The following is a 19,333-nucleotide window of genomic DNA, read 5'->3' on the forward strand; positions in this document are numbered from 1 at the left end:
GACTACTATGACTACGGTGTGACTACTATGATGGCTGTGTGACTACTGTGACTACAGTGTGACTACTGTGACTAGTGTGTGACTACTATGACTACAGTGTGACTACTATGACTACGGTGTGACTACTATGATGGCTGTGTGACTACTATGACTACGGTGTGACTAGTATGACGGCTGTGTGACTACTATGATGACTGTGTGACTACTATGATGGCTGTGTGACTACTATGGCTATGGTGTGACTACTATGACTACGGTGTGACTACTATGACTACAGTGTGACTACTATGACTACGGTGTGACTAGTATGATGGCTGTGTGACTACTATGACTACTGTGTGACTACTATGACTACGGTGTGACTAGTATGATGGCTGTATGACTACTATGACTACTGTGTGACTACTATGACTACAGTGTGACTACTATGATGGATGTGTGACTACTATGACTATTGTGTGACTACTATGACTACGGTGTGACTGCTATGATGGCTGTGTGACTACTATGACTACAGTGTGACTACTATGACTACAGTGTGACTACTATGATGGCTGTGTGACTACTATGACTACGGTGTGACTACTATGACTACGGTGTGACTACTATGATGGTTGTGTGACTACTATGACTACGGTGTGACTGGTATGATGGCTGTGTGACTACTATGATGGCTGTGTGACTACTATGATGGCTGTGTGACTACTATGGCTATGGTGTGACTACTATGACTACGATGTGACTACTATGACTACAGTGTGACTACTATGACTACGGTGTGACTAGTATGATGGCTGTGTGACTACTATGACTACTGTGTGACTACTATGACTACGGTGTGACTAGTATGATGGCTGTATGACTACTATGACTACTGTGTGACTACTATGACTACAGTGTGACTACTATGATGGCTGTGTGACTACTATGACTACTGTGTGACTACTATGACTACGGTGTGACTGCTATGATGGCTGTGTGACTACTATGACTACAGTGTGACTACTATGACTACTGTGTGACTACTATGATGGCTGTGTGACTACTATGACTACGGTGTGACTACTATGACTACGGTGTGACTACTGTGATGGCTGTGTGACTACTGTGTGACTACGGTGTGACTACTATGATGGCTGTGTGACTACTATGATGGCTGTGTGACTACTATGACTACGGTGTGACTACTATGACTACGATGTGACTACTATGACTACCGTGTGACTACTATGACTACGGTGTGACTAGTATGATGGCTGTGTGACTACTATGACTACTGTGTGACTACTATGACTACGGTGTGACTAGTATGATGGCTGTATGACTACTATGACTACTGTGTGACTACTATGACTACAGTGTGACTACTATGATGGCTGTGTGACTACTATGACTACTGTGTGACTACTATGATGGCTGTGTGACTACTATGACTACTGTGTGACTACTATGACTACGGTGTGACTGCTATGATGGCTGTGTGACTACTATGACTACAGTGTGACTACTATGATGGCTGTGTGACTACTATGACTACAGTGTGACTACTATGACTACGGTGTGACTACTATGATGGCTGTGTGACTACTGTGACTACAGTGTGACTAGTATGATGGCTGTGTGACTACTATGACTACAGTGTGACTACTATGACTACGGTGTGACTACTATGATGGCTGTGTGACTACTATGACTACGGTGTGACTAGTATGATGGCTGTGTGACTACTATGATGACTGTGTGACTACTATGATGTCTGTGTGACTACTATGGCTATGGTGTGACTACTATGACTACGGTGTGACTACTATGACTACAGTGTGACTACTATGACTACGGTGTGACTAGTATGATGGCTGTGTGCCTACTATGACTACTGTGTGACTACTATGACTACGGTGTGACTAGTATGATGGCTGTATGACTACTATGACTACTGTGTGACTACTATGACTACAGTGTGACTACTATGATGGCTGTGTGACTACTATGACTATTGTGTGACTACTATGACTACGGTGTGACTGCTATGATGGCTGTGTGACTACTATGACTACAGTGTGACTACTATGACTACAGTGTGACTACTATGATGGCTGTGTGACTACTATGACTACGGTGTGACTACTATGACTACGGTGTGACTACTATGATGGCTGTGTGACTACTATGACTACGGTGTGACTGGTATGATGGCTGTGTGACTACTATGATGGCTGTGTGACTACTATGATGGCTGTGTGACTACTATGGCTATGGTGTGACTACTATGACTACGATGTGACTACTATGACTACAGTGTGACTACTATGACTACGGTGTGACTAGTATGATGGCTGTGTGACTACTATGACTACTGTGTGACTACTATGACTACGGTGTGACTAGTATGATGGCTGTATGACTACTATGACTACTGTGTGACTACTATGACTACAGTGTGACTACTATGATGGCTGTGTGACTACTATGACTACTGTGTGACTACTATGACTACGGTGTGACTGCTATGATGGCTGTGTGACTACTATGACTACAGTGTGACTACTATGACTACTGTGTGACTACTATGATGGCTGTGTGACTACTATGACTACGGTGTGACTACTGTGATGGCTGTGTGACTACTATGACTACGGTGTGACTACTATGATGGCTGTGTGACTACTATGATGGCTGTGTGACTACTATGACTACGGTGTGACTACTATGACTACGGTGTGACTACTATGACTACAGTGTGACTACTATGACTACGGTGTGACTAGTATGATGGCTGTGTGACTACTATGACTACTGTGTGACTACTATGACTACGGTGTGACTAGTATGATGGCTGTATGACTACTATGACTACTGTGTGACTACTATGACTACAGTGTGACTACTATGATGGCTGTGTGACTACTATGACTACTGTGTGACTACTGTGATGGCTGTGTGACTACTATGACTACTATGTGACTACTATGATGGCTGTGTGACTATTATGACTACTGTGTGACTACTATGTATGTGTACATTGTGTGTGTGATTACTATACTGTGTTTTAAGTGCACAATGAGTTTAATTAAGGTCAGGTAATAGGGATGTTGATACATTGTATTTCTACATGATGATAATGGTGATAATGGTGATAGTGGTGATGATGGTGATAGTGGTGGTGATAATAATGGTGATAGTGGTGATGATGATAGTGGTGATGATGATAGTGGTGATAATGGTGATAGTGATGATGATGATAGTGGTGATGATGATAATGGTGGTAATGGTGATATGGGTGACGATGATGATGATAGTGGTGATAATGGTGATAGTGGTGATGATGATAGTGGTGGTGATGATGATAGTGGTGATAATGGTGATAGTGGTGATGATAATAGTGGTGATAGTGGTGATGATAATAGGGGTGATAGTGGTGATAGTGGTGATGATGATATTGGTGGTAGTGGTGATAGTGGTAATGGTGTTAGTGGTGATGATGATAGTGGTGATGATAATAGTGGTGATAGGAGTGATAGTGGTAATGGTGATAGTGGTGATAGTGAGGGATTGAGGCGATAGTGGTGATGATGATAGTAGTGATAGTGATGATGGTGGTGATAATAATGTTGATAATGATGGTGGTGATTATGATAATAGTGGAAATAGTGATGATGATGATGATGATGATGACGATGATAATGAGTATAATGACAAAGATGTCTGTCATAATCCTAGAGTATTGTCTGCCTTTAGGTGAGTGTGGTGCTGATGTCCATGGTGCCGGGGCAGGGCTCCACAGGCTGGTAGAGTCTTTGTATGGACTACAGGGTGAGAAGAGCCAGCTGAGGGGAGAACTACGGCTGCTGCACTCCCAACTGGAGCAGAGAGAACAGGACCGACACTCACGAGTACAAGTCTTCCAACATCAGGTACAGTCCATCACACATACATATGCATACACAAATGTAAACACGCATGCACACCGAGAGAGAGAAAGAGAGCGAGAGAGAGAGAGAGAGCGAGAGAGAGAGAGCAGGAGAGAGAGCGAGAGAGAGAGAGAGAGAGAGCGAGAGAAGGGGGGGAGAGAGAGAGAGAAAGTACAGGCTCAGTGATCACAGCCTTACCATTGAGAAGGGTAGACACAGGGAAACCTGTCTCCCTGTAGAGGAAAGACTGTGTATCCACTGCACAGCAGCAGAACACAAAAACCTCTCTGATGAGAGTAGGCTACCCGTCCTGTTGGTGGAGGATGCAGAGAGCTGTGGGTTGGCAACACACTACATTGCTGCCTGCCATAAGATGAGGGACAGTGTCTGACAGACCAATCAACCTGCACATGTCCTCTACTGCATGCTTATTGTTATTGTTCGATGTATGGTTATTTTGACCCTTGGTTATTGTTGCTACTGTTGTCTCGTTGACAATTATGATTATTATTATTTTAATATTGTAAATATCCAAAGTAAGCTTTGGCAATATGTCTATTGTTACGTCATGCCAATAAAGCAAATTGAATTGAATTGAATTGAGAGAGAGAAAGATATAGAGGAGAAAGAGAGAGAGAGAGAGAAAGATATAGAGGAGAGAGAGAGAAAGAATGAGAGAGAAAGATATAGAGGAGAGAGAGAGAGAGAACGATATAGAGGAGAGAGAGAGAGAGAGAAAGATATAGAGGAGAGAGAGAGAAAGAATGAGAGAGAAAGATATAGAGGAGAGAGAGAGAAAGAATGAGAGAGAAAGATATAGAGGAGAGAGAGAGAGAGAACGATATAGAGGAGAGAAAGAATGAGAGAGAAAGATATAGAGGAGAGAGAGAGAAAGAATGAGAGAGAAAGATATAGAGGAGAGAGAGAGAAAGAATGAGAGAGAAAGATATAGAGGAGAGAGAGAGAAAGAATGAGAGAGAAAGAATGAGAGAGAAAGATATATATATATATAGAGAGAGAGAGAAAGAATGAGAGAGAAAGATATAGAGGAGAGAGAGAGAAAGAATGAGAGAGAAAGAATGAGAGAGAAAGATATATATATATATATATATATATAGAGAGAGAGAGAGAGAGAGAGAAAAAAGAATGAGAGTGAAAGATATAGAGGAGAGAGAGAGAGAGAGAGAATGAGAGAGAGAGAGAAAGAATGAGAGAGAAGGATATATATAGAGAGAGAGAGAGAGAGAGAGAGAGAGAGAGAGAGAGAAAAAGAATGAGAGAGAAAGATGTAGAGGAGAGAGAGAGAGAGAGAGAGAGAGAAAGAATGAGAGAGAGAGAGAGACAGAGAGAGATAGACGTTGTGTTAGCTAATCCAAGTTTATGATTTTAAAAGGCTATTTGATCATTAGAAAGCCCTTTTGCAATTATGTTAGCACATCTGAAGACTGTTGTCCTGCTTAAAGAAGCAATAAAACCGGCCTTCTTTAGACAAGTTTAGTATCTGGAGCATCAGCATTTGTGGGTTTGATTACAGCCTCAAAATGGCCAGAAACAAATAACTTTCTTCTGAAACTCGTCAGTCTATTCTTGTTCTGAGAAATGAAGGCTATTCCATGCGAGAAATTGCCAAGAAACTGAAGATCTCGTACAATGCTGTGTACTACTCCCTTCACAGAACAGCGCAAACTGACTCTAACCAGAATAGAAAAAGGAGTGGGAGACCCTGAGTGGTTTCTAACCTCTCTGGTAACTGAGTTAGGATGCTTGTATCTTTGTAGTGACTGGGTGTATTGATACACCATCCAAAGTGTAATTAATAACTTCATCATGCTCAAAGGGACATGTATGGAGTAAAAAGTACATTATTTTCTTTAGGAATGTAGTGAAGTAAAAGTAAAAATCGTCAACAATATAAATAGCAAAGTAAAGTACAGATACCACAAAAAAAACTACTTAAGTAATACTTTAAAGTATTTTCACTTAAATACTTTAAACCACTGCATTTCAGCTTTTCATGTTTTATTAATATGTAAAAACTTTTAAAAACGTCATTACGTTTAACACTATGGGGTATTGTGACACAAAATCTGGATTTAACCCATTTTAACTTCAGGCTGTAACACAACAAAATGTAGAAAAAGTCAATAGGTTTGAAACCGTTTCTGAGGGCACTAGATATGTCACATATATGTTGGAATATACAATAATGGGCCGTTTTCATATATGTGACAAATATTTCTGCCTTATATCCACATATATGTGCATATATACATAATACTTATATGCTCCTATATATGTAACACATTTAGTATTCAAATGTTTATTACATATATGTCCCTTATATGATACAATCCATCTGAACAATATGTGTTAACATACATGTTACAGGAGCATTATTTCAGTGATACTTGTAGTCATGGTAATAAAACAAAACAAACGACACGAAACACATCATTTAATCCTATTCATCGCTTCTCAATTCAGCCATTTGACTGTTTTAATTGAATTTACAAATCAATCACTGCAAGTAGGGCATTAAATGGTCAAGGATTTCTTACTAAACTGAATATGATAAGCTTTAGTAATTGTGTTTATGAGCCCAAGCGCTTCCCATTCATATTGTAACTGTAATCCATCCATACCGTAACTGTAGTCCATGTAATCCATCCATATTGTAACTGTAATCCATCCATATTGTAACTGTAATCCATCCATATTGTAATTGTAGTCCATGTAATCCATCCATACTGTAACTGTAATCCATCCATATTGTAACTGTAATCCATCCATATTGTAACTGTAGTCCATGTAATCCATCCATACTGTAACTGTAATCCATGTAATCCATCCATACTGTAACTGTAATCCATGTAATCCATCCATACTGTAACTGTAATCCATCCATACTGTAACTGTAGTCCATGTAATCCATCCATACTGTAACTGTAATCCATGTAATCCATCCATACTGTAACTGTAATCCATCCATACTGTAACTGTAATCCATCCATATTGTAACTGTAATCCATGTGAACCATCCATACTGTAACTGTAATCCATGTAATCCATCCATACTGTAACTGTAATCCATCCATACTGTAACTGTATTCCATGGTTCAGAGTGGTTTAAACAGCCACTATTAACTTGAGAGGATTTGGCCACAAACACTGAACTTTGTCTAATTGCCATCATCAGCCCCCATAGTTGTTTTGTCAGCCATCTGACTATAAGGTGTAATAAAGTTAACATCTTCAATTTATTGAATTTAAATTGGCCCTAACCCTGTTATGAGGTGTTCATGTTTAAAGGGATAATGAGAGATTTAGAGATGTAGGTCTTTTTTCTACTTCCCCAGAGACAGGTGACCTCATGAATACCATTTGTATGTTTCTGCGTGCAGTTTGGAGATGATTGAAGTTAGCGTGCTATGAGTCATAATTCATATTCTTTTAAAAACATTATGACAGTACCCGCACACTGTCAAATGCACATTTCCAATCGATTGAACAAAAAAAAACGACTCTCTTTTTCAGCATCCAAGCCGTCCTTTTGAATCCCATCTTCTTCCCTTTAAGCTTCTTGTACAAGACTACAGACGACATACTTCTCCTGTTTCCTCCCCAGATCGACGAACTGAAGAGCTGCATCGAGGAGCGGGAGGAGGAGCTGTCCAGACTAAGAACGGACTCTGTAAGCATTCAAGACAATCGGTTCCATTTGTTATCAGCAAAACTGCCGCGGTACATGTTTACACTGCTGCTGTAGTCAGAGACAAAATGGTGTAGTGTGAAAATTCCTGTGGTGTGTTAGCATTGAGGTATCTTTCACTGGCTTGGTTTTAAACCTTTAGGGAAATCATACTGGTTAGGCAACAAACAGGTAATATTGTGGGACCGGTATTGACAGGTAGAACCTGTTCAGCATGCTTTAGTGTGATATAACCTGTTCATCATGCTTTAGTGTGATATAACCTGTTCAGCATGCTTTAGTGTGATATAACCTGTTCAGCATGCTTTAGTGTGATATAACCTGTTCAGCATGCTTTAGTGTGATATAACCTGTTCGTCATGCTTTAGTGTGATATAACCTGTTCATCATGCTTTAGTGTGATATAACCTGTTCAGCATGCTTTAGTGTGATATAACCTGTTCATCATGCTTTAGTGTGATATAACCTGTTCGTCATGCTTTAGTGTGATATAACCTGTTCGTCATGCTTTAGTGTGATATAACCTGTTCGTCATGCTTTAGTGTGATATAACCTGTACGTCATGCTTTAGTGTGATATAACCTGTACGTCATGCTTTAGTGTGATATAACCTGTTCGTCATGCTTTAGTGTGATATAACCTGTTCATCATGATTTAGTGTGATATAACCTGTTCAGCATGCTTTAGTGTGATATAACCTGTTCAGCATGCTTTAGTGTGATATAACCTGTTCGTCATGCTTTAGTGTGATATAACCTGTTCGTCATGCTTTAGTGTGATATAACCTGTTCATCATGCTTTAGTGTGATATAACCTGTTCATCATGCGTTAGTGTGATATAACCTGTTCTCATGCTTTAGTGTGATATAACCTGTACATCATGCTTTAGTGTGATATAACCTGTACATCATGCTTTAGTGTGATATAACCTGTACATCATGCTTTAGTGTGATATAACCTGTTCTCATGCTTTAGTGTGAAATAACCTGTTCGTCATGCTTTAGTGTGATATAACCTGTTCATCATGCTTTAGTGTGATATAACCTGTTTAGCATGCTTTAGTGTGATATAACCTGTTCAGCATGCTTTAGTGTGATATAACCTGTTCGTCATGCTTTAGTGTGATATAACCTGTTCGTCATGCTTTAGTGTGATATAACCTGTTCGTCATGTTTTAGTGTGATATAACCTGTTCAGCATGCTTTAGTGTGATATAACCTGTTCATCATGCTTTAGTGTGATATAACCTGTTCGTCATGCTTTAGTGTGATATAACCTGTTCAGCATGCTTTAGTGTGATATAACCTGTTCAGCATGCTTTAGTGTGATATGTAATATAACCTGTTCAGCATGCTTTAGTGTGATATAACCTGTTCAGCATGCTTTAGTGTGATATAACCTGTTCAGCATGCTTTAGTGTGATATAACCTGTTCATCATGCTTTAGTGTGATATAACCTGTTCGTCATGCTTTAGTGTGATATAACCTGTTCGTCATGCTTTAGTGTGATATAACCTGTTCATCATATAACCTGTTCGTCATGCTTTAGTGTGATATAACCTGTTCAGCATGCTTTAGTGTGATATAACCTGTTCATCATGCTTTAGTGTGATATAACCTGTTCATCATGCTTTAGTGTGATATAACCTGTTCAGCATGCTTTAGTGTGATATAACCTGTTCATCATGCTTTAGTGTGATATAACCTGTTCGTCATGCTTTAGTGTGATATAACCTGTTCATCATGCTTTAGTGTGATATAACCTGTTTGTCATGCTTTAGTGTGATATAACCTGTTTGTCATGCTTTAGTGTGATATAACCTGTTCGTCATGCTTTAGTGTGATATAACCTGTTCTCATGCTTTAGTGTGATATAACCTGTTCCTCATGCTTTAGCGTGATATAACCTGTTCGTCATGCTTTAGCGTGATATAACCTGTTCGTCATGCTTTAGTGTGATATAACCTGTTCATCATGCTTTAGTGTGATATAACCTGTTCATCATGCTTTAGTGTGATATAACCTGTTCAGCATGCTTTAGTGTGATATAACCTGTTCAGCATGCTTTAGTGTGATATAACCTGTTCGTCATGCTTTAGTGTGATATAACATGTTCTCATGCTTTAGTGTGATATAACCTGTTCGTCATGCTTTAGTGTGATATAACCTGTTCGTCATGCTTTAGTGTGATATAACCTGTTCGTCATGCTTTAGTGTGATATAACCTGTTCTCATGCTTTAGTGTGATATAACCTGTTCCTCATGCTTTAGCGTGATATAACCTGTTCGTCATGCTTTAGCGTGATATAACCTGTTCGTCATGCTTTAGGGTGATATAACCTGTTCGTCATGCTTTAGTGTGATATAACCTGTTCGTCATGCTTTAGTGTGATATAACCTGTTCAGCATGCTTTAGTGTGATATAACCTGTTCAGCATGCTTTAGTGTGATATAACCTGTTCTCATGCTTTCGTGTGATATAACCTGTTTGTCATGCTTTAGTGTGATATAACCTGTTCGTCATGCTTTAGTGTGATATAACCTGTTCGTTATGCTTTAGTGTGATATAACCTGTTCATCATGCTTTAGTGTGATATAACCTGTTCGTTATGCTTTAGTGTGATATAACCTGTTCAGCATGCTTTAGTGTGATATAACCTGTTCGTCATGCTTTAGTGTGATATAACCTGTTCTCATGCTTTAGTGTGATATAACCTGTTCATCATGCTTTAGTGTGATATAACCTGTTCTCATGCTTTAGTGTGATATAACCTGTTCGTCATACTTTAGTGTGATATAACCTGTTCGTTATGCTTTAGTGTGATATAACCTGTTCGTCATGCTTTAGTGTGATATAACCTGTTCGTCATGCTTTAGTGTGATATAACCTGTTCGTCATGCTTTAGTGTGATATAACCTGTTCGTCATGCTTTAGTGTGATATAACCTGTTCGTCATGCTTTAGTGTGATATAACCTGTTCGTCATGCTTTAGTGTGATATAACCTGTTCGTCATGCTTTAGTGTGATATAACCTGTTCGTCATGCTTTAGTGTGATATAACCTGTTCGTCATGCTTTAGTGTGATATAACCTGTTCGTCATGCTTTAGTGTGATATAACCTGTTCGTCATGCTTTAGTGTGATATAACCTGTTCGTCATGCTTTAGTGTGATATAACCTGTTCGTCATGCTTTAGTGTGATATAACCTGTTCAGCATGCTTTAGTGTGATATAACCTGTTCGTCATGCTTTAGTGTGATATAACCTGTTCGTCATGCTTTAGTGTGATATAACCTGTTCATCATGCTTTAGTGTGATATAACCTGTTCGTCATGCTTTAGTGTGATATAACCTGCTCGTCATGCTTTAGTGTGATATAACCTGTTCAGCATGCTTTAGTGTGATATAACCTATTCATCATGCTTTAGTGTGATATAACCTGTTCGTCATGCTTTAGTGTGATATAACCTGTTCGTCATGCTTTAGTGTGATATAACCTATTCGTCATGCTTTAGTGTGATATAACCTGTTCGTCATGCTTTAGTGTGATATAACCTGTTCGTCATGCTTTAGTGTGATATAACCTGTTCGTCATGCTTTAGTGTGATATAACCTGTTCATCATGCTTTAGTGTGATATAACCTGTTCATCATGCTTTAGTGTGATATAACCTGTTCGTCATGCTTTAGTGTGATATAACCTGTTCATCATGCTTTAGTGTGATATAACCTGTTCGTCATGCTTTAGTGTGATATAACCTGTTCGTCATGCTTACTGTAATCCATTGTGTTCCTCCTCAGGGAGCCACAGACTCTGAGAAGCGGGTTGTCTGTCTGTCAGCGGAGAACGAGAGTCTGAAACAGAGTCTGACTGTCACCCAGGGCCTCCTGCAGCAGCTCTCTGTCATCCCCTCCCAGTCCAGCTCTGTACTCATCAAGGTGAGAAGCAGGTTAAGTCCCAAACGGCACCCTCGTCCCTATACAATAACCACAAATATGGAATTTTAAGCTGTTTGAAGCTGAAAACGGGACACAGAGAAATAGCACACATAGAACAGATCTACCATTTATTAGACTTGCTTTCGATGAGAATGACAGATCTATAACACACATTTATATGTGAATATGGTCTTGCTCTGTGTCTCCCCCTGTAGGAGAATGTTCTCAATTCAATTCAATTCAATTCAATTCAAGGGCTTTATTGGCATGGGAAACATGTGTTAACATTGCCAAAGCAAGTGAGGTAGATAATATATAAAGTGAATATATAAAGTGAAATAAACAATAAAAATTAACAGTAAACATCACACATACAGAAGTTTCAAAGACATTACAAATGTCATATTATATATATATATACAGTGTTTTAACAATTTACAAATGGTAAAGGACACAAGATAAAATAAAAAAGCATAGATATGGGTTGTATTTACAATGGTGTGTGTTCTTCACTGGTTGCCCTTTTCTCATGGCACCAGGTCACAAATCTTGCTGCTGTGATGGCACACTGTGGAATTTCACCCAGTAGATATGGCTATGTACAGACTCAGTGAGTATAGCCTTGCTATTAAGAAAGGCCATCGTAGGCAGACCTGGCACTCAACAGAAGACAGGCTATGTGCACACTGCCCACAAAATGAGGTGGAAATTGAGCTGCCTACGGCGGCCTTTCTCAATAGCAAGGCTATGCTCACTGAGTCTGTACATAGTCAAAGCTTTCCTTAATTTTGGGTCAGTCACAGTGGTCAGGTATTCTGCCGCTGTGTACTCTCTGTGTAGGGCCAAGTAGCATTCTAGTTTGCTCTGTTCTCTCTAACAGTGCTCTGTCTCCCCCTGTAGGAGAATGTTCTCTCTAACGGTGCTCTGTCTCCCCCTGTAGGAGAATGTTCTCTCTAACAGTGCTCTGTCTCCCCCTGTATGAGAATGTTCTCTCTAACGGTGCTCTGTCTCCCCCTGTAGGAGAATGTTCTCTCTAACAGTGCTCTGTCTCCCCCTGTAGGAGAATGTTCTCTCTAACGGTGCTCTGTCTCCCCCTGTAGGAGAATGTTCTCTCTAACGGTGCTCTGTCTCCCCCTGTAGGAGAATGTTCTCCGTAACTGTGCTCTCTGTCTCCCCCTGTAGGAGAATGTTCTCTCTAACGGTGCTCTCTGTCTCCCCCTGTAGGAGAATGTTCTCTCTAACGGTGCTCCCTGTCTCCCCCTGTAGGAGAATGTTCTCTCTAATGGTGCTCTCTGTCTCCCCCTGTAGGAGAATGTTCTCTCTAACAGTGCTCCCTGTCTCCCCCTGTAGGAGAATGTTCTCTCTAACGGTGCTCTCTGTCTCCCCCTGTAGGAGAATGTTCTCTCTAACAGTGCTCCCTGTCTCCCCCTGTAGGAGAATGAGAACCTGCGCAGCCGGGTGCAGCACCTGGAGAGTTCCCTGCAGCAGCGGGCTGATCAGCTGTCTCACCTGGAGAGACAGAGCGAACAAAGCGAGTGGAGGAGAGGAGAGGAGCAGAGGAGAAGAGAGGAGAGAGTGAGGGAGCTGCAGCTAGAGCTGGATAAAGAGAGGGCCAAAGAGCCACAGGTCAAGGTAGGGATTGTCTGAAAAAGACACCTTGCTGTATATACAATACCTTCTCATTCTCTTATTTTACCTTTATTTAACTAGGCAAGTCAGTTAAGAACAAATTCTTATTTACAATGATGGCCTACCCCGGCCAAACCCTTCCCTAACCTGGACAACTGTGCCCCGCTCTATGGGACTCCCAATCACAGCCGGTTGTGATACAGCCCAGGATCGAACCCGGGTCTGTAGTGATGCCTCTAACACTGTGATACAGTGCTTTAGACTGCTGCGCCACTCGGTCCCGGATTCATTCAAATTAATCTGATAACAGTTTTCTGATGGTTTGGAATCAGAAACTGGTCTTGTTGAATAAATGGTTTTATATTAAATGAGGTTATAACCGTCGTTGGTATTTTCCGGGACAGATTGTCACTCAAACTGTGGAGGTGGAGTCCCCGGTGACTCTGAGGCAGTTGGCTGAGGCCAGAGAGAGGAACGAGCAGCTGTCAGAGAAACTGACCAATCAGAACGAGAAGTGCAGACAACTGGAGGAGCACATCAGGAAGTCAGATGAATTCAGCTGTAACCTGCAACACAAGGTGAGAACCAATGAAAAGTCACCTGCAACACAAGGTGAGAACCAATGAAAAGTCATCTGCAACACAAGGTGAGAACCAATGAAAATTCACCTGCAACACAAGGTGAGAACCAATGAAAAGTCACCTGCAACACAAGGTGAGAACCAATGAAAAGTCGCCTGCAACACAAGGTGAGAACCAATGAAAAGTCACCTGCAACACAAGGTGAGAACCAATGAAAAGTCCCCTGCAACACAAGGTGAGAACCAATGAAAAGTCACCTGCAACACAAGGTGAGAACCAATGAAAAGTCGCCTGCAACACAAGGTGAGAACCAATGAAAAGTCACCTGCAACATAAGGTGAGAACCAATGAAAAGTCACCTGCAACATAAGGTGAGAACCAATGAAAAGTCACCTGCAACACAAGGTGAGAACCAATGAAAAGTCCCCGTATTGGTTTGAACGTCCTCAGAAAAAGGTCAATATGTTCTGTGAAATATTCATGAACAAACATTACATTCCTGAGAAAAAATGTATTCTACTTCAAAGTTCACAATGACGAGATTTAACAGTTAAATTACTAACTAGAAGAAGAAACTAAAGTGTATAATAGTAACCTTCATTCCTACCAAGCTATGCAAGGTATTATCTGCATCCAATATGGCATCGTATTCCCTATGTCACGTACTACTGGGCCCATGTTGGCTGGAGCCCAATGGCTCCTGGTCTAAAGTAGTGAACGAAATGGGGAGCAGGGTGGCATTTGGGACGCGTTCCAGTTCATGAACCTCATCATCATATGCTGAATGTGAATGGCACTGCCTCTCCCAGATTGCAGCGTACGAGCGGGAGATCAGTGTACTGCAGGAGGAACTGCTGAAGGAGATAGGTCACCTGGAGGAGAAGAGGGAGGAGGCTGTGAAGGCTGCAGCGACCTGCTCCGTAGAACACTTCCAGAGCCTGCAGGACCAGTTCTTTAGTGAGTCCCATCTAGTACAACCTTCAGAAGCTTCTACAGGCTGTGCAGATATGCTATGATATGGGCTTGTTGAATCTGGGAGCGCTGTTGATTCTTAGGATGTTGTGCTTCATGCTCATCACATCACCATTGAGCATCTGTGACTGTCTCTCTTTCTTTCTTTCTTTCTTTCTTTCTTTCTTTCTTTCTTTCTTTCTTTCTTTCTTTCTTTCTTTCTTTCTCTGTTTGTGTGTGCGTGTGTGTGCGTGTGTGTGTGTGTGCGTGTGCGTGTGTGTCTGTGTGTATGTCTTTGTGTGTGTGTCTTTGTGTGTGTGTCTGTGTGTGTCTGTGTGTGTCTGTGTGTGTGTGTCCTGTGGCAGACCTGCAGAAGCGTCTGACAGCGCTCCCTCCGACCCTGCGCACCATGAAGACAGACTACGCCAGCCTGAGGAGCCAGGTCCGCAACTTCTCCGACTTCTACGGAGCAGCCATCACCGACGCCAAGAAACAGGTCCCACAAAACACTGCTGCTGGATTAACCAGCGTTGTTTCAAGTCAAATCAAACTTTATTTAAAGTGCAATTTAAACCCACAAAACTGTAAATCAATCAAATGAAAGAGATAAACACCCAACAGAAGGCAGCAGAAAAGATGTAAAGAGAAAACGATGTCTGAAGTTACAGTAAAGATATAACATTAATTAAAGGTCAAGCTGAAAAGGTGAGGTGTGTGTTCACCGTTTATCTCTGGCCTGTCTGTATAGATATCCGCAGCTATGAGTGAGATTTCACCGTTTATCTCTGGCCTGTCTGTATAGATATCAGCAGCTATGAGTGAGATTTCACCGTTTATCCCTGGCCTGTCTGTGTAGATATCAGCAACTATGAGTGAGATGTCGGAGGCCAACAAGGACCTCCTGGAGAAGTACAGGAAGGAGGTGGCACTGCGGAGGAAGTACCACGAGCAGCTGGTCGAGCTCAAAGGTATGGTGAAACAACTTCCAGATGAAGGAAGAGACTGGAGGAGGGACTCTCTTTTTTCTATTGAAAAAAAGGCAATTATATATAACGCTGTATCATTATTAAAATAAACTGTCATTGTTGCTAGGCAACATCCGTGTGCTGTGCCGTGTGAAGCCGGTTCTGAAGGAGGACCAGCATGAGGAGGGCCAATCGGTGGTGGTAACCACGGACCCCAACAACGAATCAGCTCTCTCCGTGCTGAAAGGGCAGGGCCGCAGCCATAACTTTGAACTGGACCGTGTCTTCCACCCTCAGGCCACTCAGGAAGAGGTACTGAGAAACTCAGCCTCCATTACGAGACACAGTGCTGTCACCTCTCTATCTATTTAAATGAGTGGACGCCATGATGGCTCAGGGGTGGTATTTCAGTTTCTGTGGTGTGACTCAAAAAACAGCAGTGACTGTGAACGATACACACTCGCTAACCTTTGGTTTTCTACTGTGTCTAAGGTCTTCCAGGAGATCGAGCCCCTTGTGTCATCCTGTATAGATGGGTATCATGTCTGCATCTTTGCCTATGGGCAGACTGGCTCTGGGAAGACCTACACCATGGAGGTGTGTTGTAGCACTGCATACGAATGTGTAATGTTTGGTTTATAAATGTGTTGTTGTTAAATAAGGCTGAATATTTGATTGAAATTGACTCGTTGTATCAAAATCTCCATCCTGTGTTGTCGTCAGGGCAGCACAGAGAACCCAGGCATCAACCAGCGTGCTCTGAAACACCTGTTTAGTGAGATAGAGGACAGGAAGGACATGTGGACGTACACCGTGACTGTCAGCTCTGTGGAGATCTACAACGAGGTGCTCAGGTACCTTCTCAGCTGCTCTCCTTCCCTCTCAATGACTGGCATAAAAATATCCCAGCATTTAGAAGTGGCGATATGTTTTATGATTCGTTATTCGAGTCTTCCGTTTTATATTTGTGCTACTATATTGTTTTATATTAGTAAATGAGGCCTAGGACTTAAATAGATGAAAAGTGCTTTAAGTCAGTGTTAGTGTTGTGATGATCTGACAATAACGTCCTGTTCTGTCCCCAGAGACCTGCTGAGTAAGGATGGAGAGAAGCTGGACATTAAGATCAACCCAGACGGAACAGGACAGCTGCACGTCCCTGGACTCAGGCTCATAGAGGTCAAGAGCTTCCAACACATCAAGAAAGTGAGGAGACTCACATTTATGTTTCTTAGGGTGAAAGTCCTGGTAACTTTCCAGAGATTTCCTGCTTATTCCCTGCTGATTGGTAGAATCTTCCAACCATTATTTCTGGAAAACCTGGGAATTTGGGGAGAGTTACCGGAATTTTTGCAACTGTATACTTTTTTCAGTGAGACTGATTTATCCAACTATATCAATAGATCATTTCCTTGACTTTTCGACCTCAAATTGAATAATAACTGAATATACTGTATTAAGCCATTTAACAGACACTTTTATTCAAAGAAACTTACAGTCAACCGGCAAACATTTTACGTCTGGGTTGCCCAGGGAATAGAACCCACAATCCTGGTGTTGCAAGAGCCGTGCTCTACCTGCTGAGCCGTGCTCTACCTGCTGAGCCGTGCTCTACCTGCTGAGCCGTGCTCTACCTGCTGAGCCGTGCACCTACCTGCTGAGCCGTGCACCTACCTGCTGAGCCGTGCACCTACCTGCTGAGCCGTGCACCTACCTGCTGAGCCGTGCACCTACCTGCTGAGCCGTGCTCTACCTGCTGAGCCGTGCACCTACCTGCTGAGCCGTGCTCTACCTGCTGAGCCGTGCACCTACCTGCTGAGCCGTGCTCTACCTGCTGAGCCGTGCTCTACCTGCTGAGCCGTGCACCTACCTGCTGAGCCGTGCAACTACCTGCTGAGCCGTGCTCTACCTGCTGAGCCGTGCTCTACCTGCTGAGCCGTGCTCTACCTGCTGAGCCGTGCACCTACCTGCTGAGCCGTGCTCTACCTGCTGAGCCGTGCTCTACCTGCTGAGCCGTGCACCTACCTGCTGAGCCGTGCTCTACCTGCTGAGCCGTGCTCTACCTGCTGAGCCGTGCACCTACCTGCTGAGCCGTGCTCTACCTGCTGAGCCGTGCTCTACCTGCTGAGCCGTGCTCTACCTGCTGAGCCGTGCTCTACCTGCTGAGCCGTGCTCTACCTGCTGAGCCGTGCACCTACCTGCTGAGCCGTGCTCTACCTGCTGAGCCGTGCTCTACCTGCTGAGCCGTGCTCTACCTGCTGAGCCGTGCACCTACCTGCTGAGCCGTGCTCTACCTGCTGAGCCGTGCTCTACCTGCTGAGCCGTGCTCTACCTGCTGAGCCGTGCACCTACCTGCTGAGCCGTGCACCTACCTGCTGAGCCGTGCTCTACCTGCTGAGCCGTGCTCTACCTGCTGAGCCGTGCTCTACCTGCTGAGCCGTGCACCTACCTGCTGAGCCGTGCTCTACCTGCTGAGCCGTGCTCTACCTGCTGAGCCGTGCTCTACCTGCTGAGCCGTGCTCTACCTGCTGAGCCATGCTCTACCTGCTGAGCCATGCTCTACCTGCTGAGCCGTGCTCTACCTGATGAGCCGTGCTCTACCTGCTGAGCCGTGCACCTACCTGCTGAGCCGTGCTCTACCTGCTGAGCCGTGCACCTACCTGCTGAGCCGTGCTCTACCAGCTGAGCCGTGCTCTACCTGCTGAGCCGTGCTCTACCTGCTGAGCCGTGCTCTACCTGCTGTGCCATGCTCTACCTACAGAGCCATACATCTCCATCAGAACCCTAATGGTTCATTTACTGTAATGGGAAAGTGTATACAATCATATGAAAATATGTTACTTGCAAGTTTCCTATAATTCTATATCACATTTCCATGAAATCTGTCACTTCCTGTGTAGCTTCTGGCGCAGGCGCGTCGAAACAGGATCACCTTCGGGACCCAGATGAACCAGCACAGCTCTCGTTCTCATGCCCTCCTCATGATCACTGTGCTGGGGACTGACCTGGCCAGCGGGGCCAAGACCACAGGTACGTCACACCTTAGAGACGGGACACACAGTGCCAACGAACCGTTAGAAGCAGCAGGTGGCTGCCCTATTGCCAGTGATCAGAACAGCGGCTGTCATTTTCTGTTCATTTCCATGTGATTCTACATGCTGAATCACCACCGTTCATCGACGCCCGCTGCTTTTCAGCGTTCGTCGGCGAGGTGTGTTTTGTCCGGGGTGCACTACTCATTTGGCAAGTGGGCCGGTTCCAAATATTGACACGATTCAAGGGACCAGAAAATGTCACGTTAACAGGTGATTGTTTTTTTTACATCTGCAGGCAAGTTGAACCTGGTGGACCTGGCTGGCTCTGAGAGGGTCTGGAAGTCAGGAGCTGAGGGAGAGAGGCTGAAGGAGGCCCAGAACATCAACCGCTCCCTGCTGGCTCTGGGGGACGTTATCCAGGCTCTGAGGGGGAAGGAGAAACACATCCCCTTCAGAAACAGTCGCCTCACATACCTGCTGCAGGACTCACTGGGGAAGGGCAACAAGACGGCCATGGTGGTGCAGGTAGGGACTCAGGACAGTACAGTATGTCTGACACACACAGATTACAATGTCTGTATATCCATCTATATGTATACTCATAGGGCTGGCTT

At 43.1% G+C, this 19,333-nt stretch overlaps 1 protein-coding gene across 1 annotated transcript in view; it reads left to right on the forward strand.

Annotated features, from left to right (window-relative positions):
• The window catches only part of LOC135520881 (kinesin-like protein KIFC3), a 32,698-nt gene that overhangs the window by 11,626 nt on the left and 1,739 nt on the right, over positions 1–19,333 (forward strand). Inside the window, exons 5-18 of the mRNA XM_064946700.1 lie at positions 3,739–3,914; positions 7,537–7,602; positions 11,421–11,558; positions 12,993–13,190; positions 13,592–13,765; positions 14,578–14,725; positions 15,085–15,215; positions 15,576–15,687; positions 15,812–15,996; positions 16,177–16,281; positions 16,408–16,538; positions 16,770–16,890; positions 18,585–18,714; positions 19,015–19,244. Coding sequence (XP_064802772.1) covers positions 3,739–3,914; positions 7,537–7,602; positions 11,421–11,558; positions 12,993–13,190; positions 13,592–13,765; positions 14,578–14,725; positions 15,085–15,215; positions 15,576–15,687; positions 15,812–15,996; positions 16,177–16,281; positions 16,408–16,538; positions 16,770–16,890; positions 18,585–18,714; positions 19,015–19,244 — 2,045 coding nt within the window. The remainder of the gene's footprint in view (positions 1–3,738; positions 3,915–7,536; positions 7,603–11,420; positions 11,559–12,992; positions 13,191–13,591; positions 13,766–14,577; positions 14,726–15,084; positions 15,216–15,575; positions 15,688–15,811; positions 15,997–16,176; positions 16,282–16,407; positions 16,539–16,769; positions 16,891–18,584; positions 18,715–19,014; positions 19,245–19,333) is intronic.

Source organism: Oncorhynchus masou, chromosome 29 (genome assembly GCF_036934945.1).
Source record: "Oncorhynchus masou masou isolate Uvic2021 chromosome 29, UVic_Omas_1.1, whole genome shotgun sequence".
NCBI lineage: Eukaryota > Metazoa > Chordata > Actinopteri > Salmoniformes > Salmonidae > Oncorhynchus > Oncorhynchus masou.